The sequence below is a fragment of the Halichondria panicea genome, chromosome 1, assembly GCF_963675165.1.
Source record: "Halichondria panicea chromosome 1, odHalPani1.1, whole genome shotgun sequence".
Lineage (NCBI taxonomy): Eukaryota > Metazoa > Porifera > Demospongiae > Suberitida > Halichondriidae > Halichondria > Halichondria panicea.
The window spans coordinates 9882603-9905177 of NC_087377.1; the positions used below are offsets into that span (position 1 = coordinate 9882603).

General features: G+C 41.3%; 2 protein-coding genes and 1 long non-coding RNA gene across 6 annotated transcripts; 1 reads left to right on the top strand and 2 right to left on the bottom strand.

Annotated features, from left to right (window-relative positions):
• The first annotated feature begins 5411 nt into the window (after nucleotides 1-5411).
• LOC135341740 (uncharacterized) lies at nucleotides 5412-10613 on the top strand. Of its 2 annotated transcripts, XM_064538497.1 has the most exons (8): nucleotides 5412-5555; nucleotides 5669-5965; nucleotides 6117-6410; nucleotides 7830-7912; nucleotides 8105-8312; nucleotides 10045-10244; nucleotides 10336-10389; nucleotides 10441-10612. In XM_064538497.1, the coding sequence occupies exons 1-8, from the start codon at nucleotides 5480-5482 to the stop codon at nucleotides 10501-10503; spliced, it is 1275 nt and encodes a 424-aa protein (XP_064394567.1). In that variant the 5' UTR covers nucleotides 5412-5479; the 3' UTR covers nucleotides 10504-10612. The 2 variants fall into 2 exon arrangements, with proteins under 2 accessions (XP_064394567.1, XP_064394500.1); XM_064538430.1 differs by having other exon boundaries at nucleotides 10336-10613.
• Nucleotides 10614-11602: 989 nt separating this feature from the next.
• On the bottom strand, nucleotides 11603-13095 carry LOC135344861 (uncharacterized). Its single transcript, XR_010397562.1, has 4 exons — nucleotides 12892-13095; nucleotides 12637-12832; nucleotides 12173-12414; nucleotides 11603-12007 (listed from the first exon to the last, which is right to left on the bottom strand). It is a non-coding gene; the product is annotated as an uncharacterized LOC135344861 (long non-coding RNA).
• An 813-nt stretch (nucleotides 13096-13908) lies between these two features.
• On the bottom strand, nucleotides 13909-22235 carry LOC135344423 (uncharacterized). Of its 3 annotated transcripts, XM_064541636.1 has the most exons (12): nucleotides 21920-22235; nucleotides 21146-21353; nucleotides 19882-20214; nucleotides 19203-19502; nucleotides 18779-18867; nucleotides 16866-17103; nucleotides 15989-16306; nucleotides 15221-15444; nucleotides 15031-15075; nucleotides 14842-14895; nucleotides 14462-14626; nucleotides 13909-14210 (listed from the first exon to the last, which is right to left on the bottom strand). In XM_064541636.1, the coding sequence occupies exons 3-12, from the start codon at nucleotides 20009-20011 to the stop codon at nucleotides 14082-14084; spliced, it is 1692 nt and encodes a 563-aa protein (XP_064397706.1). In that variant the 5' UTR covers nucleotides 20012-20214; nucleotides 21146-21353; nucleotides 21920-22235; the 3' UTR covers nucleotides 13909-14081. The 3 variants fall into 3 exon arrangements, with proteins under 3 accessions (XP_064397706.1, XP_064397689.1, XP_064397698.1); XM_064541619.1 differs by lacking the exon at nucleotides 21146-21353; XM_064541628.1 differs by lacking the exon at nucleotides 21920-22235 and having other exon boundaries at nucleotides 21146-21885.
• Between the last annotated feature and the right edge of the window lie 340 nt (nucleotides 22236-22575).

The window sequence follows — 22575 nt, forward strand, 5'->3', positions numbered from 1 at the left end:
GTTGCACTCTTAGCCATACTATTAATTATACCATAGATAAACAAACAGATTGGATTGGAAACGCCTATCTGGCCCACGTAATAGAGGCTAGTTCTCAGGTGCATTAAGGACTGGGACCTTCAATTATTGCTGAATTTGCAAATTATAAGCCCCGCCCACACGGTCGCCATGGTTCCGCCCACGCGTTCATTACTTCAACGTACCACTCCCTTTTCATTTTACAGTAATTCAGCTAGTTTAGAGAAGTGACTTAGTCGGCGTTTAAAACACCCTCTAGTAAAGCTTGCGAGGCAATAGATGACTTCCATAAGCCTTCCTTAGCTGATTTATCCTTGTACTTTGTCAAAAAATTGTTGACCGTGTCCCTGGGAAGCCTACTATCCAAGATGAGACTGCTACATCAAACAACTTTCTGTTATTTCTCCCTTGCAAAGACCAGGAGGGCTAAGCGCTAGAGTGAGTTGTTAGCTTAGATAGAACTAAGTATAATGAGCAGCAGCAATAGCTAGTAGACTTAGTGTTTAAACGCCGATTTTTCAATAGAAAAGTGAAATAGTGCTTCGACAAAACGGACCACCCCCACTGATCAATTAGTGGGCGGGGCTTCATTTTAATATTTTCCTAGAGAATGGAAGCCAGTGTTTCATTTCATCATAAAAGTTTTACACAGATTAATATACACAGTAAACAGCAGCAGGTTGAAGTGCCTCTTATAAATGTCTTTTTTATGTTGGTCCCAGTCCTTAATGCACCTGAGTTACGGTCACATGACAGGAAGCTCTAAAATTAACTCTTTTTCCACTGCAAGTCCATAGCAACAGCATCTACAATCTGTAAAATTATGTGGGACTGTTTATACACTAGCTCGGAAGCAAGAAGCAAAGTGTATTAAACGTAGAGAGACACTGCAACATCAGACATAATTTTTAATTGTTTCGTAAAATTAATTGTAAAATTAATTGTATAATCGATTATAAATCATTATTATTGTGTAATACATTGTTGTAACATTGTACAACAATTTCTTCCTGGGTCTCTATAGGAGAGGCTTGTCATTGATAACTCCTCTGAATCACAAAATTAACACAATACGTACAAACATGACATAGTTATAATCATTACAAAGTATATACACACACACAGCGTCAAAAATGTATGTAATGAAATGTACACATGGCTCATATCCAGGTATTAAAACAGGTACCTAACATCATTCATTTTGTATGGTGAAATTAATCTTTCAAGTATTACAAGGATATATAATTATGAGGGTGTACACGCATGTACCGTAATTACGACTCCTCCATAATTTATCCATACTCAGTTTTTTATCCTCAACTCATATTGTAAGGCAGTTTCCCAATACTCATGCAGCAGACTGAACTATAATTATAGTCCAATATACACACCAGATTCTACTACTGCGGCTATTTATGGTGGTGCTGTTGGTGAGATACTGGTGTTAGTGTGTCTTATTGGTATCTGCTTGATTGCCCTACTCTTACTGAGGAAAAAGCTATCTAGTGAAGAACAAATAGCTGCTCCACTTTATGAGGAAGTAGGTCTTTCAGGAAATGACATTCAACTCGAGCCCAATGGTGCATATGGAAAGGTATACATGTGCACTCATTACAATGTAAATTTGATTATTTTGAAAATGGTACACATGTTTCACAACACGTACCGCATGCACGCAGGCTGTTAGATGCTCCAAGGGTATTCAACTACAATCTAACCAGGCTTATGAACTAGTGAGTTATTTTACTGTACCTTGTATAGATCTGATAATTATTGTTACTCAGGATGCACTCAATTACAAGCTCATCAAAGGATATGATTTTAACCAGACGTAGAAAGTCATATATATAGAACTGTTGCAGTAGCTTGAGATACTAGTTGATTCATACTATAACAACTGAACTCATTGTAGAATCAATGATCAATGATACATTGATCATGGTTGCAGTTAACAAAAGATGCATGCTAATTCATCTGTTGGATTATTCATTTTACCTTAAAAGGATGTCACATTACTTTGTGCACAGTTTTTGTGTAGAGGTATCAATAGTTCAACACTCCTCTATACTCTTGCTAATAAGGTCTCAAAAATACAATTCACTTTTTTGTAAATTCTGAACACCACTCTGCTTCAATTTCTATAAACTTCCCTGCTGTTGTGCAGCAGATTTTCCAGCTTCTTGCCAGGAGGAGGTACGACAGGCATGGTGTAGCTCAGCAATTAGCCACTGATTGAACTCAGCAATAACGTTGAATGTGGGCGGATATAATTAGTGGTCTGTGGCCTAGTTTACCATAATTTCTGTTTCACTGGTTGTAGTAACTCGCAAATAATGTTCAGCTTATAAAAAATAACTGATTGAACCATGACATACACTCAGAGAGTTGCTCAAATACAAAACAGCACGTACTTTAATTACTAGTGTATAGATGAATCGGGAACACAGTCGCTTTATAGGACAATGATATTAAACTATGTATCTATGGCTCATGCTCCTATAATTGAGCATGCACAGTATTGTGATATTGTATTCTGAACAGTTAACTGTAGCTATACTTATAATGCTCTCGTAATCGTATATAGTATAGGCATGACGCTATAATACAGTTTTAGCAATGTTTCTTTATTCAGTATCATCACACATTTTCAGAAGGTTTTCTAGAGACGCCGAGACATGCACTATATCCAAACCACATCACATTATACCAGCAATGAGCTGTGCATTTGCAGGCAATTCATTACTTACAATCGTTGTATGAATTGCTTGAAAGTTATAGTGTAGGTATAGTCTTCTACGTGTATAAAGAAGAATCCCGAAAAAATTTTACTGGCTGTTTTTTGCTTCAAATCTTTTCGTTTGTACGAGTACCTATGTCAAAGACAGAAATTGTTCTCGTCAAAGCCAGAAAATTGATGCCTATTATCCCACCATTATTCTCAGACAACCATGTGGCACTGCTGTTTATCAATAAAGTGGGTGGATCAAGGTGTGGTTTATCTATTCGATTATCCGGCATATTCACTTATCCGGCCTGCTTCTGGAACCAAGGTGTCCGGATAATCGAAGTTCTACTGTAATGATAATTATGACTGAGGCAGATTGATACAAAATAGTACATGCAGTCTTGTACCATGATGTGCTCTAGCACTAAGGAATCCATTGAAACTCTCAGGATTGTAATTTTCAACCTTGTGAGCACAGTGGATTCTCACTGCAAGCTAGGACCCGACTACATTCTGGCCACTGGTTTGCAGTTACCACGCACATACAGCCACATCAGAATTAAACAAGACTCATCTCATACTTACAGTTGCATGCCTCGCTGTGTTCTGTCAAGTGGTTAACTCCATTGTATATTCAAACAGTCTAAAGTGAGATATTGACGGTTAAGTTTATATACTGAATAACAACATCAATTTTTATCGTGGCATGGCTATATGCACGGCCGCATCCGATAAGATAATTATAGCTATAATTATAGAGAGATCCCGAATACCGGAATAGCGAGTGGCCATACTTTAGGGTGAGTTTTGTGCAGTAAACATATAGCTAGCATTCCGTACCAAGCCAAATGGCGGGTATATCGGGTGGCCGTACTTCAGGGAGCCGGAATAGCGAGAGTGTACTGTACGTTAGAGCTGCAATTTTTGTTGCCTTTCAGTGTTTTCTAGATCCGAGTGAATGGTTGCTGGGTTCAATGGAAACAGCAAATGATGGGAAGTATCAACTCATATACATGAAAAGTGGACAGCCCACTTTGTGTGTACGCGTGTATCTTGGAGACGTGTTCAACTAGATGTTGAAGTAAAGTCCGTGCTGACCAAAAGTTGACATGGCACTGCAATGCTGCTTTCGAATGCTCGAAACAATAATGGGATACTATCGAACATTATTTAATTGCCCTGAATGGTTACCTACAAATTAATCATGTTCAATAAATATTTGTAATAACAATTTTAATGTTATTTTGGTAACAATGGGTGATCTGTTTTCGTCGTCCACCTGCACCTGTTTCTATAGCTTGCTCACTGGAGTCCTGGTACCAATGTACTCATAGTAGTCTACTTAGTAAAGTAGAGCTGAAAGCCTCCTAAGTACAGCTCTAGGAGGCTTTCAGCATCATCCACTACTCCTTCATGAATGTTGTGCCCTGAGGCTTATAATTATTATGTGAAGAATTCTAGGGGTGTGGTTGTGGTTAAATAACTTCCGTTCTGAACAAAGAGAGAAACTTCCAATTAGATGCGACCATACAGAGGAGGGAGGACACGATTAACCTTAGCTCTAATTAGCTAATTATCGTGACCTTTTAATTACATTCTTTGAACGATTCGTCTTTTCTTTCTTTATAACCTCTATATATTGGAACACACAGAACAGTACTGTAGTATGAGTGACAGGCAATTTTCTTGCAGGCACAGAGCAAACCATACAAATAAAGGGGTGCTAGAAGCTGAGACTGTTAGTGTCATTGATGTTCTTCATGTTGGAGACACTCTGAACTACACAATTCCATGTTGCAGCTTTATCACAGAGACAGGAGTGCCTGGGGTGCTTCTCACAGGGATCTTGGAGACAGGGGTGCCTGGGGTGCTCCTCATAGGGATCCTGTCTCCAGGATTAAGAGTGCTTCTCACAGAGACAAGATCAGAGTGCCTGGGATGCTTCTCACAGGGATCTTAGAGATAGGAGTACTTGAGGTGCTTCTTATAGGGGTCCTATTACCTTCAGGTCCTGACAACTTGGCCATAGGGGTATCTCCAGTAGGAGAAAAGGCTTACTTTGCTCTAGCCCTTGTGTCCAATATGTAGAGGTTATAAAGAAAGAAAAGATGAATCGTTCAAAGGTCGCGATAATTAGCTAATTAGAGCTAAGGTTAAAAGTGATTCACGTGATGTTTTAGTCTACGTACTGTAGTGGCTCTGGGACCATCCGTGTATCTCCTCATAACTCCCGCAAAAGCCCGGGAAACTTATTGCATACATCTCAGAGCTACCCCCATTACTGAATCACATGCCCCCTGATAGTAGGTATCAATTGGAAACAAAGAAAATATAATCTCGATTGTCATGAAGTAGCTAGAGGTACACAGAGCGCCTTTTCATGCTTGTGTTCCTATAGTACCTTTGATATAGCTAAGGCTTTGTAACTAAATAGTATCCTGTGTCCCAAATGGCCTCAAGTATTAGATGTTTAGCAGCAGAACTGCTTGTGGACTTCTTACAGAGAGCAAAACAATTCTCTTGAATTATTCATGTTTAGCCCTAGTGTCAAAAAGTAAACCTCGATTAAAACCGCGGAGATACACGGATGGTACTTCGAGGGTACTTCCGCAGTGGTTCAAACCTCTCCTCTGCATCAGCCCCACCCTTTTATGTTGACGCATGCGTGTGAGGCTACTTTCTGTATATAATTATAGCCAGTGTTTTTAGTTCAATCTAGATAAGCTACATTGTGAAATGGAGATACTAGCACTAAAGCTGTTTTTTGTCATCTGCTTATCAAGAGTGGAACTGTCTACTCAAGTTGTTCCAGGTATTTCATCCAACAAATCAAGATTGATTTAGCTACAGTGCATAAAAAATAGATTATGTGTAGATCTTCCAAGGGTCTATAATTTTATTCTGCAATACACGTTTGTTTTGCAGAAGTACTGGATGGCCCAGTGACACAGACTGTCCCTGTGACCCAGTATGAAGCCCAGTTCACCTGTCGTGCTCGAGCCTCTGCCGTATTCTGGTACATCAATGGCGAAACACTCTTTAACAATATTCCCAGCTGGATAATACTGTACGACGATATACATGACTTTCCTAATGTTGAGGTGACGAGACGAATCGGTGTGAGAACTCAAGGACGTAATCGGACGAAGATCGAGTGTCTTGCTACAGGCTCTGATCAGGCCACTGTTAGATCTGAACCACCTGTATTTCTCTATATTGTCGGTAAGTACTGCATGCATGCATGTATCATAGTGATTATCAGTTCAGCCAGCACTGTTGTTCTGCTAACCGGTATCCATGCATATATACACGTGTATACTACCTCATAATCATAGAGGACATGCAGTAAATGTCTCAATAATATCCCCTACAGATGTTCTCAATGCCCCTGTCACTGAGCTAGTTACGGTCAACACAACAGCTTTAAGGGTATCCTGGTTTGAGCCGTTTGCTCACACTGGTTTTCCTATTCTCAACTACACTCTAATCATTCGAAGCACTGCTGACCACTCAGCACCCCTCTACAATGCCTCACTGAGTGCCCTGGAGTATGTGTTAACCACGGACAGTGTTCACAGAGATTGCCACAATATAACGTTTGAGGTCATTGCCACGAACAGTATAGGACCTAGTGCTGCAGGTGTCGCCATTGGTGGATTTCCAATATGTGAGTCAATTTTTATGCTGGTGTCATTGTATTAACGAGTATATCCAACAATGTACCTCCCTCACACGCACAAGCCACCAATGCTGCATGCACTGCACAAGCCGGGAAAACTAGAAGGCTAAATTATTTTATATCCCGTTGCTATGTTGTTGCCAAGTGCAATATGAAGCATATTGCACTGCTGAAAAGTCATATTGCACTGCTGAAAAGTCATATTGCACTGACCACAAAACGCCCCTCTGGCATAATTAAATTAAATATTGTACCATGAGAAATAATAAGTATCAAAGTAAGTCCAGCCATGCATGAATGTTCAGCACTGCTGGAGTTTCTTCTTTGCAACCATGCAGGTTTTAAAATCGTCCCAGGCTCATTTTGTGAAGATTCTGTGATCCTAGGCCTAGTCCTCCACTTCTTGATGCACGGTCAATTCTGGCTTCATCATAGCATGCACTAGAAGCGGCTCTTTTTGCAGGGGGCTTGAGCTGTTTTGCAGCAGTGTAGAGGCGAGCTTCTTTGGCTTGGTTGTGATACCGAGGATAGTGCTAGTGGAGGGGGCCGGGGCTGTTCGAGCAGCAGTTACACTGAGTAGTATAGTGGGGTGTGGCTGTTTCTTCGCAGCAGTAAATGGGCTGGGGCTGTTTCTTTGCAGCAGTAGAGGGGTGGGGCTATTTTGCAGCACCAGAAGTGGGGTGGGGCTGTTTTGCAGTGGTTTCAGCGTTGGAACTACAACAATTTTGTGTCAAGCCATTCGTCTGTCATGCCAATCTTATACGCTGCATATACTGGCGTCTAGGAGAGAGAAGAGATGGAGCTGTGTCTAGAGTTGTCTTTGTCATCTTTTTGTGCAGTTTATATTGTGTTACTAAGACAGTATTATGTTGCTATGCCCTCGGGATATAAACTAGTTATTACACGTGCACTCGGGATGCATGGAATATATTGCACTCAGCCCTCGGGGCTTACGCCCTCGTGCTTCAGTGCAATATATTCCATACATCCCTCGTGCCCGTGTTATAACTATAACATAGTTACTGTACTGCATGCATGGTTCTCAGTCTGTTTATAATGTATTAGGCATGCATAATCTTCCGACTATAAGGTGTTATATAGATATTAATAGCTATAGTGCATAATCGACAGTGGTCCAGCTATAGGACAAGCATGGGAATTCTCCGTGGTTAATTGTACCATCGTTGTGCAGGATGCTGATACTGTGTTTTGGTGTTTCAAATACTCCAAACCCCCTTGTGTACATGTACAATGTTTATCTCTGGCACTTTCATTTTGAGTGAATTGATTCAAGGGTATCTCACTAAGTTGATTACTGCATGCAAAGCTAATATTATTGTGCTCTCTCGTACAGTCATACAATTTTTATCTGCCAGGGTTTTTTCAAAAGTTGTGTTTTTTTTACAGTTCTTGGGGACTTTCTGCTCCCTCCTGTTGTCGTGATTACCTTCACAGCAGACTTGACCCCCATCATTAACGTCATATTTAAGGTGAATTTTACAATCATATACACGCACACTGAAATCTTAATTCGTATACATATACAAGATATATGCCGTTCAATGGAATCAAAATTAATTTCAATGCTTCATTGTGTATACATAATCATGTGTGTCTGTTTACTTATAGTTTACTGTTTCTAAAATAAAAAAAATGCAGCACATTAATTGTTTTGCACACAGCCTCCAACAGTGTGCTGGTTTCAAGACGCCAGTTATGAACTGAGAATCCTGGATGTCTCAACTCAAGCCCTAAGTCTTTCCACTAGAATTGGAAGTTACCGTGGCGGTGGCATAGCAACTATATCGGAAGCGTATAATGATATATATACGATTCCCTCTATTCTGCTACTGGTAACTCGCCAGAATAGAGGGAATCGCTGGGGATCAGGTTAGTTAATATGTACTCAAAGTAGCCAGAGAGATGCATAAATGTTGCCTTCAGTCTCCAATGACTGTGCAACACCAGCTAGAAGTTTACATAGAAACTTATTGTCAATAAAACTGTACCAGCTCAGCAAAAAAGTGGTGCACGTGATCGTGTCCAACCTCCTCGGAGATATAGTATAGGCAAGCAAAATGATTCGATCTCTAAACTGTGGCTTACTGTAGACACAGCTATATAATTATACAGTCTATAGATACGTTGCCTGTTTCCATTCGCATTCAAAAAGTTGGAAGTGAAACGGTTATGACTTTCAAAATGCATTTGACAGTATAATTATATCTTCAATTCATACTACAGTATAATTATAGCAACCGTCCTATACAACGAGCTAATTGAATTTATCAGTGCATAGTATGTCTGAAGTTACCTAAAGCCCACCCTCCACCCAGTAACCTGAAATGGTCCCTTTTATAGTATAACACTGTTAACAGATTCAGTGGTAGGCAGAAAACGTTTTTCATGCGTCTGGTGCATTCCACAGCCACCACAAGTAGTTGAAACTAGTTGTCCTATAAAAGGAGTGATGTGTACACGGAAAGGAATGCACAAGGAATGCAGTCTACACTAAGACTATTATTGACTTCATATCACAATTTATATGGGGCCTTATGGGTGTTAATGATATTCATAGACCGCGGTAGTAACACAAAATGGTACAGTCTCTTTATGAAGAATAACTCTGCAACAATGTATAAGTTATAGTTATAACACGGGCACAAGGGATGTATGGAATATATTGCACTGAAGCACGAGGGCGCCAGCCCCGAGGGCTGAGTGCAATATATGCCATGCAGCCCGAGTGCACGTGTTATAACTAGTTTATATCCCGAGGGCATAGCAACATAACACTGTCCTAGTAACACAATATAAACAGCACAAAAAAAGACAGAGACAACTCTAGACACAGCTCCATCTCTTCTCTCTTCTAGACGCCAGTATCTGCAGCGTATAAGATTGGCATGACCGACGAATGGCTTGACACAAAATTGTTGGAGTTGGAAATCTGCAAAACAGCCCCACCCCACTTCTGGTGCTGCAAAACAGCCCCGCCCCACTTACTGCTGCAAAGAAACAGCCCCACCCCACTACTCAGTGAATACTAGCTGCTGGTCTACGCTCGGCCTCATAACCAAGCCAAGAAAGCTCGCTTCTACACTGCTGCAAAACAGCTCATAGTGCTACGGTGAAGCAGAATTGACATGCATCACGATGTCGAGGACTAGGTCGATCTAGGAACACAGAATCTTCCACAAAATAAATCTTGGACAATTTTAAAACCTACACGGTTGCAAGAAGAAACTCCAGCAGTGCTGAACATTCATTCCTGCATGGCTGGACATACTTTGATACTTGTTATTTCTCATGCGTATTAATTTAATTTTAATTTAATTGTCTGTCTAAATGCCAGAGGGCCGTTTTGCGGTCAGTGCAATATGACTTTGCGGTCAGTGCAATATGACTTTCAGCAGTGCAATATGCTTCATATTGCACTTGGCAACAACGTAGCAACGGGATATAACAAGAAGTAATGAATGATATAGGCTTCACTGTTGTGGTCACGGGTCATTTGTATAATTATAGTGCCTTGCAATCCAGCAGCAATGGTCCTGCATTCCTTGCATGTATGCATAACTTCGTACTTTCAAAAGTGGTTTTTATCCAATATACACACCAGATTCTACTACTGCGGCTATTTATGGTGGTGCTGTTGGTGTGATACTGGTGTTAGTGTGTCTTATTGGTATCTGCTTGATTGCCCTACTCTTACTGAGGAAAAAGCTATCTAGTGAAGAACAAATAGCTGCTCCACTTTATGAGGAAGTAGGTCTTTCAGGAAATGACATTCAACTCGAGCCCAATGATGCATATGGAAAGGTATATATACATGTGCACTCATTACAATGTAAATTTGATTATTTTGTTAAAATGGTACACATGTTTCACAACACGTACCGCATGCACGCAGGCTGTTAGATGCTCCAAGGGTATTCAAGTACAATCTAACCAGGCTTATGAACTAGTGAGTTATTTTACTGTACCTTGTATAGATCTGATAATTATTGTTACTCAGGATGCACTCAATTACAACCTCATCAAGGGATGTGGGATTTTAACCAGACGTAGAAAGTCATAATATAGAACTGTTGTAGTAGCTCGAGATACTAGTTGATTCATACTATAACAACTGAACTCATTGTAGAATCAATGATCAATGATACATTGATCATGGTTGCAGTTAACAAAAGATGCATGCTAATTCATCTGTTGGATTATTCATTTTACCTTAAAAGGATGTCACATTACTTTGTGCACAGTTTTTGTGTAGAGGTATCAATAGTTCAACACTCCTCTATACTCTTGCTAATAAGGTCTCAAAAATACAATTCACTTTTTTGTAAATTCTGAACACCACTCTGCTTCAATTTCTATAAACTTCCCTGCTGTTGTGCAGCAGATTTTCCAGCTTCTTGCCAGGAGGAGGTACGACAGGCATGGTGTAGCTCAGCAATTAGCCACTGATTGAACTCAGCAATAACGTTGAATGTGGGCGGATATAATTAGTGGTCTGTGGCCTAGTTTACCATAATTTCTGTTTCACTGGTTGTAGTAACTCGCAAATAATGTTCAGCTTATAAAAAATAACTGATTGAACCATTACATACACTCAGAGAGTTGCTCAAATACAAAACAGCACGTACTTTAATTACTAGTGTATAGATGAACCGGGAACACAGTCGCTTTATAGGACAATGATATTAAACTATGTATCTATAGCTCATGCTCCTATAATTGAGCATGCACAGTATTGTGATATTGTATTCTGAACAGTTAACTGTAGCTATACTTATAATGCTCTCGTAATCATATATAGTATAGGCATGACGCTATAATACAGTTTTAGCAATGTTTCTTTATTCAGTATCACACATTTTCAGAAGATTTTCTAGAGACGCCAAGACATGCACTATATCCAAACCACATCACATTATACCAGCAATGAGCTGTGCATTTGCAGGCAATTCGTTACTTACAATCATTGTATGAATTGCCTGAAAGTTATAGTGTAGGTATAGTCTTCCACGTGTATAAAGAAGAATCCCGAAAAAATTTTACTGGCTGTTTTTTGCTTCAAATCTTTTCGTTTGTACGAGTACCTATGTCAAAGACAGAAATTGTTCTCGTCAAAGCCAGAAAATTGATGCCTATTATCCCACCATTATTCTCAGACAACCATGTAGCACTGCTGTTTATCAATAAAGTGGGTGGATCAAGGTGTGGTTTATCTATTCGATTATCCGGCATATTCACTTATCCGGCCTGCTTCTGGAACCAAGGTGTCTGGATAATCGAGGTTCTACTGTAATGATAATTATGACTGAGGCAGATTGATACAAAATAGTACATGCAGTCTTGTACCATGATGTGCTCTAACACTAAGGAATCCATTGAAACTCTCAGGATTGTATAATTATGAATACGTATGACGGTTCTTGTATGTATAGTTAAATGAACAACATCATTATTGTAAGTGACAATATCAAAACAAGCATTGAAATTAAACGATCTAATCAAGTTCTTCTCACATGACCATATATACTTAGGCCTGGTCGGATTCATTGCATGGGAGGGCGGACCACCTGAATGTAATACCAAGGATTAAAAAATGCAGACTTATTCGTATACTAATAAGCCACTTGTTCATAAACCTGATTACAATCCAGTTAAATGTCTCGTGTTAAAATCACTTTAATCGTATTGTTAATTATGGGTTATCATTCATTTAACGGGGACATTTTTCTCACCTGTCCATAAGCACTATTCGACTCTAGTTGAATGTCTGTTGCAATAGTGGTAATTTCATCGTACAATGGGCTAGCCGTGGCTTTCTGGTTCTCACTAGTTTCCGTTGAGAGATTTTGCCTCTTTCTCTTGACAATCAATGCCACAACCAGGACGAGTACAGTAAAACACACCAGCACACCACCAATACTACCCACAACCACACCGACTATAGGCCCAATTATGGAAACACCTGCAGATGGAGCTGCATAAAGGAATGACACAGCTATATAATTATACAACCTATAGATCTGTTGCCTGTTCCCATTCACATTTAAAAAGTTGAAAGTATAAAAAAGTATACGATTTTAACTTTTAAAATGCATTCGACAATAACTTTCAATTCATATTACAATAGCAACCGTCATAAGACGAGCTAATTGGATTTATAGAATAAAACACCTATAACTGACATTTTACAACTCACCGTAAGTTTGCGGCACACACATGATTTCCTCAGGCTCAGTGCTCCAGATTCCAGCATTAGATGGTGTTGGGTCCAGTCAGTGAGAGTCCATTGTCACACTGGTAAGTCAGCATTGTTCCCTCCAACACTGTCTCATTCAACCTCTCATAGTCGACTATAGTGCCGTTGGATGGCTCCTCAGGTAGAGAGCAATTCACTGTTATGGAACAAAAGGTCATGATATCACAAAAATAAAGGAACTGAAGATGATTTTACCTGGTCTCTCTCTACACACCAAGCTCCCAGGATTCTCCACCCACTCTCCCCTACCACCCACATCAGTGCATGTGTTGGTCCTCACATCAAGGGGGAACAGTCTCTGGTCACAGCGATAGGTGACCTGTGAACGTAGTGGAAAGGGTGGTGTTCCACCATTGATATCCACACTGCCTCTGTATGGTGTAACAGGGTGGCCACAGGTGACTGGGGGGATATAATTATGAGGTCACCAATAGAAACTGTACACATAATTTAAACGTACGTTGCCATACGTAAGTTCCTCCGTGTGTACGTGTACAGATTGCAGAACTCCACCGAGTATAACCGTCACTCCCAGTACCAACCAGACGGTACCCATCAACACAGACACCAGCGTCACCTATCGTTGCCAATCTGTCTATAAAAATTAATGCTGTCTAGGGCTACATGCACGCATCGTGTATTTAACCTCAGGCAAGGCCATTTTACAAAGGGGTAGTATGAAACAGAATACATTCTGTAACCAAGCTCTGAAAAAAATGTGTTGAAAAAACATGTCTTTCTGACGTATTTACATTGAATTGACGCAATTGTTTTACCTGACTGATCATGACAGGCACATACCGTATAGCGTGTAATTTTCGTGGGGCAAAAATTCGTGGTTTTCGTGGTTGGAGGTCTGACCACGAATATTTTACCCACGAATGAAGCGACCTTGCCTACCTTTACCTGCAGTGCAAGCAGCAACCACGAAAATATTACCCACGAATATTGCTGAACCACGAATATTTTGTCCCCGAAAATTACCCGCTATACGGTATCTCCAGGTGAATAGACAGAGCACTATTAACACTATGAAACTATCTTGGACGCTTCCCGACATCTTTCTCAGGTCACGCAAGATCAATCTTTTTTCAATTTTGGCAGATTACTAGTTGGGCGTGGCCCCACCCTGGACGCGAACGTAGGGCCACACCGTTATAACGCCCACGCAGAGACACCATGCAGAATTCATCACCTTTTGCTTGCGATGACATTGTTTGTTACACAGAAATAAGCTAGTACACAATGGTGGGAATGCAACAAGGACACAAAGCACGGCCTTTCTGTTATTGTGAAACTATAAAGGTAGTATAAAGGTAGCTATACACAAAGATGCTATAAAAACAGTATATTAACTGTTCAGCTCAGTACAACGAATGATGTCCCTAGAGTTCAGCAATGATGTTTTCACCATCTCCTCCGTCCCCACCGTCAATCTGAACGTCCTCGTCACTCTCCTCTCCTGTTACACGGATCTCAGAGTGGAGCGGGAGCAGAAACTCGCGTATGGATTGCTGTAGGAGAATGTGCAGTCAATGGAAATGCAAGAAACGGAAATGTAGAAATAAGATAATTTATCGAAATTGATAGGATAGGAAAAATAGAACACAGCTTATAATGTTAAGAAACAGTAAATTGCATGGAATTCTTGTAAGCTGTAAAAGGACTGGAATGAAATGAATGTCTGCTATCATATATACCGTGCAGTGTACACAAACACAACAGCTCCTACATGTATCTACCACAGTGAGGCATGTCCACTCACAGTTGGCGTGGCCCTGGCTGACTTCTTCTCGAGAGTGGTCATCTTCCTCTCCTTGAGAGCCCTGCGAATGAGGGCCCTGTTGAGGTGGAGATGAGCTTTTTTCTTGTCACGGCTAATGTGAAGCGAGAACGCTGCCGTGGAGTCGGTGAGGGACGGCTGTGCCAGCTGTGAAGTGTGTGAGGGGTGTGAAGGTATGTGATAGTGTGAAGGCCTAGGGGGCGGTACACATGAAGGTATTTTAGATACAGTCAGCATGAATATACAGTACTTGAATATAGAAGCTAGATTCAAAGGCCCTGGTCTTCTAGAAGCCTAGGTGTTGCTAGTTGTGAATTTCTGTGCTTAGGCTGTATGGGTGTGCACATGTATGTATTACTCACAGAAAGAGGGGGTGGTCCACCAGCAGCATCACTTGGAGTGAAAGCTATGGACGCCTGAAAAAAGATCGATTTATAAATAACGGTGCAGCTAGCACATAAAACAACATTCAAACGTTGATTACTTGCGAGTCAACTTGCCAGTATGCGAATGATTACATTGTATATACATTACATTGTACGAATAACCACCTCTTCAGTTCCGTCCACAAGTGATCTGCCTCTCCTGAAGCTCGCCTGTAAGGGCACAAGTACTAAGTACTCACAAGTATGACGAATGGACCAGTATATTTATATTCGCATAATTATATAGTTCAACTAAGGAAAGAAAATATACGCTTAGCCTTACATGCACAGACTAGGATACAAATACAAAACCAACCTTCTTCTTTTTTGGTAGCTCGTGATCTGCCATTAGCCACTGCTTGTCAAAGTCGACGGAGACCTTCTCTTCGTCGTACCTCATAATCTTGGGCTGCTTACTTGCTCGTCGTTTGTACTCCACCATCGCTATCACTATGACAACGGCTATGATGATGAGGACGGCCAAGATGACCCCTATCGTAATACCAGCAATGGCACCACCAGACAGACTATCAGGTGGAGCTGTAACAGCAGGAGTGGAAAACAATGTTCAAAATCATATCTAGCAATGTAGCAGTCATAATTATCATGAGACCGAGTGTTTTATGACACACAAGCACGAAGGTGAAGCCCCGATGGCGAGTTGCCTGTGCATTTACATAAAATACGAGGATCCTCATACTATAATGTGTCTTATCACGACGACCCCTTACCAAATCATGCATCGAGACTACGCGACTGTGTAATTAGCATGACTTTTAATACACCCTTGTCACTTTGACAACGTAACCTCGACAACGTATATACGTAAGTACAGTGTATATGTATGCGATTTACTTCAAGTACTTGTATGTACAGTATAGCTAGCAATTACCTCACTGAGTTATTGTGTGCAAGTGCTAGTTAACAAGCTCAAGAACAAGTTGGTATCCATGCACACAGACAACAACACAGTGGCTACATGTACATGTATGAACCATGCAGCACTAACGAGGTGTCAACCTATACATATACATGCATGTGCTAGGGGCATAACAGCTACGATGCATGTACAATATGAGCTCACTTGGTGGAACACAGCCGGTCACCATGGTGTAGTTATCAGCATCAGCGGAGTTAATTGTTACTCGGGTTGCCGCCATTCCAAAAACCATGTCAGATTCCCAATCCACAGCTTTGATACTGGTATACGCATTCTGCATGTTCTGTGTCATAGAGCACATACTACCTGCGTTGACAGGCACAAAGATAGTCTCCACATCACCACTAGTTACAGTTAGCCTGAAGGCACACCCCAGGCCGGCAATCATGTTGACAAAGGTGCACTCGAGGAAGACGTTGGTGTCGAAGAACGTGATGCTGGCTGATTGTACGTCAGTTGTCCCTGTGTGTGTGTGTGTGCGTGTATGAACGGGTTTATGTGATATGGTTAGTGAAGGTTTGTGTGCAAGACCACAACATAATTATGCTATGGAAAAATCTCCCACAAGGTCACGTACTAATATTAATATAATGTACTATATTGCCAAAGGACAGATACACACACACACACACACACACACACATGACTAGTTCTATCTCTATGGCTACAAGCATGCAAGTACACAGGATACCCAAACATGTCATGCAGAGAGGGACTAGCTGTGGTCTGCACACACTAATGACAACAAGCAATGAAAAACCCTATAATGCTCAAATAGAGAAGCCTTCTCGAGCAATGAGAATGAAATCAGAGAACATACCCCAGCCTAAAACAAAATGCTTAAATATAAACAACTAAGGAGCGCTTCACTAAATTCATGAGTACACAATTTCGATCACTACGCAAACAATTTGAGTATCTCTGTTCCCAATTCTCCTTCACTCACCCATCAAGACATTCTGTAGCTCTTAATAATTACTCGATTACGTACTACCACACGGTATGGATCATTTGTGCTTACTGAATGACACAGGAACGAGGGTGGTCCGACATGTGACAGTGATGCAGGCGGACACAGTGACCTGGTATTCTTCATCCTGCTGTAGCATACCACTGGGCACAGGGAGGGTGATGGGGCTCTGGCCGGCTATAAGGCGGTCCGTTACCAGGTACGTCATGGAGTCCGTCTCGTTACCCATGGCAACGTTCACCATGTAACTGACGAGAGGGAAGTTCATAACACTGCAGATGGTAGCAGGCTGAGAAGGGAGGGGGGAATAGACACATGTTAGGGTATACATTACAAGTTCCATACAACATGACATACATGTATTGTACATACTGTTACAGTAGGATAATTGTTTTTCGATCGTACAATGTATTGCAGTACAGTTATGTATGTATTAGTTAATGTACAGTGTAGAGGGGTTTATGACAGTAAACCTCCCGACTAAGAGGGCGTAAGCCCGAGGGGGAGGTGTGGTTTACTGTCATAAACCCCAAGGCACTGTGCATTAATTGATATATGTCCCATCTGATTGGCTGGCTGCTTGCTATGCATCAAGCTGCATGACTACCACATAGCAACACTATTCAAACAAGAAGACAACTAGGAAAAGATAGCTCGTTCACACCCTGCTGTCCACACTCAAATCCTTGCGCAGCCTGGACAGAATATGAGCAGCCAGCCCCTCCCTCAAAGCGAACGGTACAGAGCCACTCCCCCTCTCTGTTCAATTAGTCAGCCCCTCCCTCCACTTACTGCGCAGCAACCAGCCAGAAGAAACAACACAGCTAGCTCTAGACGGTGTCTAGACCAGCTCTCTTCAGCTATGCCAGGCTAGTAGGCAAGCAAAGGTAAGTTTAAAATAGCCACTCCTATATTATTACTAAACTGGCTTCTTTTTATTTAAATACAGAAGCTGAACAGGCCTAGTGCAGTGCGTGCAGTACTAGTGCTAGTGAGCAAGGCTCAGCCTGAGCCCTAGCCCTCTCCCAGAGTGTCTCTAAAGCAGCTCCTTCTGCAAGCACACAGCAGAATTTTTAATGAACTAGCCTACAGACTACACCCTCTGTCTCTATGTTTTCATTTATGACATTTTGTTTCTCATGCAAGACATTTTCATTCATCGAAAACACCATTAATTTATTTTTACTGCATATGCTTGAGGTGCCAATTTATGAGCCATATTTTCCCTTGTAGCCCTGAGGTGCCAATTTATGACAGTTAAACCCCACTAGACTGCATGGCAAAAGTGTAGTAGGTGGGAAATATGTGTAAATACTAGAATATTTTGCTGGTGAAAAAGCTTTGCGAATGAGCCAAATAAGCAGAAAAATTAAACCTTTGCGATCTAACTATTGCGTTCTGGCAAAAGGTCGTGTGTATTTACCAGTACTAATTTAGGTGTTGCGATTTTATTGCTGCGAATTCATCAACCTCGCAAAGTTCTTTGCATATTATGTTTGATGCTTGCAAAACATTCTAGTAATACGGTACGTGGAAGGAACATGAACATAATGAATGTGCGGCTTCCGAACAAGACACGCAAGCTATTCACTGTGTGCGCGTACACTTGTGTACAGTGGTTTGTTCCATATGACAGCTACACAATTACAATGTGTTTAAGAGCCTGACAGCTAGTACATTGACAAGCAACCTTGCACTAGCTGACTGTAGTCCCGTATGGAGTTGTTGACACACACTAATGATCACACATTATTATGATCACACATTATTAGTTGTCATGACAGAGCAGCAGGGAATGGAAAGCAATAATATTTCAGCTAGCTCAATAAGCGCAATAAATTATTGATTTACAGAAAGACATGCATGCTATACATGTAGATGTTTTTGAGCTGGCTTAGTATTAAGTAACTAAGCGTAGTAAACACAACGTTTCCATATCAATTACTGTCCACTACACGACTCACATTGAAGGTGACGTCGACAGCCACATCCCCACCAGAGAGATTGATTCTAGACACTCTCAGTGAACTGCTCAGATCTCTGATGTCAGGAGCTGCAGCAGAAACCATGGCAGATGAAGTCAGAGGTAGTTAGTTTATATTCTATATAATTATGACATGTACATCCGGTTACTATAGGTCAGTTTATATTATAGCATACACTCACTACTGTTACACTAACACTAGATGTGACTACCCATGAAACTGTATCTACATGTATCAGGTACACAGCAATTACTGCACTAGCTGATATTACATTCTTGTTACACGCTACACAAACAAAGCACGTCAGCACGTGAAATGCCAATTCAACACACTATCAAGAAACAATTGATGTATGTACATCAATACGCCCCCTCTACACTTCACACACACACACCACACTCACTAATAGGGATGGTTTCTTGCCGTGTGACGTTCATTCCCTGACCAGCAGCGTTACTAGCCGACACAAATATATCGTGCGTTGCACACGCCTCGTTCAACTCATCCGTAAACTCGTAACTCGTGTCTGTAGTGGTCACGTTGAAGTTGAAGGTTGGTCCAGTCACAGTCACAGTGTAGGTGGTAGTGACGGGGTCATCTTCGTCGATGATGGTGTTACCGGGTTGGTCCCAGGAGAGGACAAGTCGAGTTGTGTCGGTAGGGATCGGGTTGAACGCAAAGTTCTCAGGAGGACCAGGGATATCTGTGTAAGTGCGTGCGTGGGGGTGGGGGGGTGGGGTGGATGCGTGTGTGTGTTTGTGTGTGCGTATGTGTGTGTGTGTAGGGGGGGGTAATACATTTAGCTTTTTGTTAGTTATAATCTGGTGATTGTACGATTGTACTATTGTAATACCTACATGTTTAGCCTACATTGGTTGTTACTAAACAATGTATGACACATACTCTTTAAGGCTATAAATTACAGGCAGCATAATTTATGTATCACGGAGCAAGCTGGTACATACACTTTGCAAAGAAGCTTAATGATATAAACTTGAACAACCGGCCCGGCCAACATACAATACAGTGCACACTAGACAACACACATCACATGCATGGATGGACACACCACATGAACTCACCAAATGTTCGCACATAGTAGTTGTCTCCGAACACAATTTCAACACGTGACTGTTGCAAAGCCGAGCAACGCAGTTGGATGTTACTACCCAACCTTTCTCTGCCAAGACTCGTCACAATGATGTTGGTCATTCAGCCCTCGGTGGGCGGATCAAGTATGAGTCCATTATCGGCGAGGATTTGTGCGTTCGATGACCCGGGACTGAGTTGCACCACGCCGAACACCCACTCTACGATAAACCCAGCTGGTACGTTGCAGGTGTACGTAATGTTGACATCACTTCCAGCAGGCACGGTCTGGTTGCCAGTGGGCGATACAGTGATGATTTGAGACTCTATAAAGGAGAATTCATTGAGAGTAATTATCGTGTCTGTGATGTGACTAGAATTTTCAAAGTGGTCAATCCTCAATCTCAACAAATTTGCCTAAAAACAACAGGTCTATGAAGTGTTTCTCTATAAGGTGTGGTGTTTCTCTTTTGTTTATAGAGGAGGTTATTTTTGTCTATAGGTGGTTAGGTACAAATCGACCAGTGTGTGGGCACATCAAGGGTACGGTTCACCCATACACGTACATCAAAGCCTTTGACAAAGGACACACCTAATTCTCTATAAGGTGTGGTGTTTCTCTTTTGTTTATAGAGGAGGCTATTTTTGTCTATAGGTGGTTAGGTACAAAATACCACCAATCGACCAGTGCGTGGGCACATCAAGGGTAAGGTTCTCCCATACATGTACATCAAAGCCTTTGACAAAGGACACACCTAATGTGTTCAAAACAAGTACAGCGCACTTAACCCTTTAACCGTCGGATTCTTAATTAACAGTGAAGTGAAATGTCTGTAAATTCTCTATCAGGTTTCCAGAGCAATAAAATGCCTAGCAACCATATACCAATAGAATGCCCATACAACAAGGAATAAAATGGTGCAATATGTGTTGCCATAACAACCACGGTTATTACGCTCACCCGTTTTTATCATTTTAAATGCTCGGCCAGCGGTGAGATAAAATCCAAAAATTTTTTTTTTTATGGATCAGCCTATCATATGGTATAAAGGCTTGACTAAGCTTGATTTTCACATCATATGAATGTAACAGTGCTAAAATATATCAATTTGAAGTACAATACGTACATGTATTACTATATCGGTGAACGATCTATGAAATTTACAAGCTCACATAAAGACTGTTCATTACTGCTAATTCTATTTTAGCTATACTATACTTACACTACTGATATTCTAGCTATACTATACTACTTGCCAGAGTCACACAGTGAGCCCTCTCCTGGTCTTTCACCGTCCTGGTCCATAGCTCTAGCGTCTAGGTCCATGTCATGCATGTCCTCAGTCCCAGACAGTTCATCAGCGTCTGGCATAAAGCTGGTAGCCTTTGGGAGGTATCCTACTATCCCCTCTCCTTCATAGGCACTGTCATCACCAGAGGAGACATCGCCATTGCTGTCCTCAAGCTGTTCAAGCACATCGGCACAAGTAAACAACCTAGCCATAGCTATAAACTTCGTGCGGTAAGATGCTAATGAAATTTTAACATAGCAATGTGGCTTGGAAAATTCTAGACTAAATTGCACGTGATTCTACAGCTCTTCCTCTATACAGGGATGTGCGTAGTTCGAGCTACTTCCTAAGTATCGCAGAATTAGAATTTCGCAAAAAAAGTCACTATTGCGGGCCACGATCGTGGCCCGTGACGGTTAAAGGGTTAAAGAAACACCCCGAGTAAAACTATGGATGCTTTTCTGTTAATAAATACATACTAAGCCAACTTCTAAGCAATCACAGCGCGCGTTAGAGTGATGTCGTGCGCTTAAGAACAAGAAGAATGACATACAGTGGATTATTATTTTTATAGATCTAGGTACAGTAAATATTAATATATGAGTAGCTCTTACAATCAGCAAAACCATTTGCATGCAGTGTGTGTGTGCTGTGCGGATAGAAACAGAGCTAGCTACAACATGAACAATGGATGTGGTCACAACGCAACAAACAGCTCTGATTATGTAACTCTGCTCACCTCCGATGCTCAACAGAAGACATGCTAAGAGGGACATACTTAACAGCTTCATCTTGTCGAGTTGTCAGGCTACAGATTCCCTAGCGCACTTGAGTTGACTTGTCTAGCCTAGCCAGAATAAATTTTAAGAGCCTGGAATTTTGATTGCTTTTTAAACGCCCACTAACTACTTCCTGTATAGCTTCCGCAGTAAAATTGTGCTGAGCTGGCACACCCTTTTACATTGAAGTCATTGTAAAATCAATGCGTTTTTGCAGCCTCTGCATTCTGCAATGCATGCGCTATTATTCTAAATAAAGGAAGTTTGTGAAATATTAAAGTAAGAGCTACACAATGGTTTTTGTCCCAGAGTAATTGGGCGTGGCCCCACTCTGGACGCGAACGTAGGGTTGGGCACCACTGCAATGTCAGGTTTGTTCCTGCTGCAAAAAATTTGCAGCCCAATCAGATTGCAGAGTTCAAGTGTGAAGGCGTGGCTCATTAATGAACGAGTCAGTAACTAGTAATTCTCTTTAGTTAAATCAAAATGCAACAATAGTAGACAAGCCAGCTTGATCCAGGAACACGCCAGGTTAGTTAGAGCTAGTGGTATGCATTCTAACTGAGCTTTGCGGTTACCGCCCACTTGAAATTAATCATATTCCTGCTTAGCCACA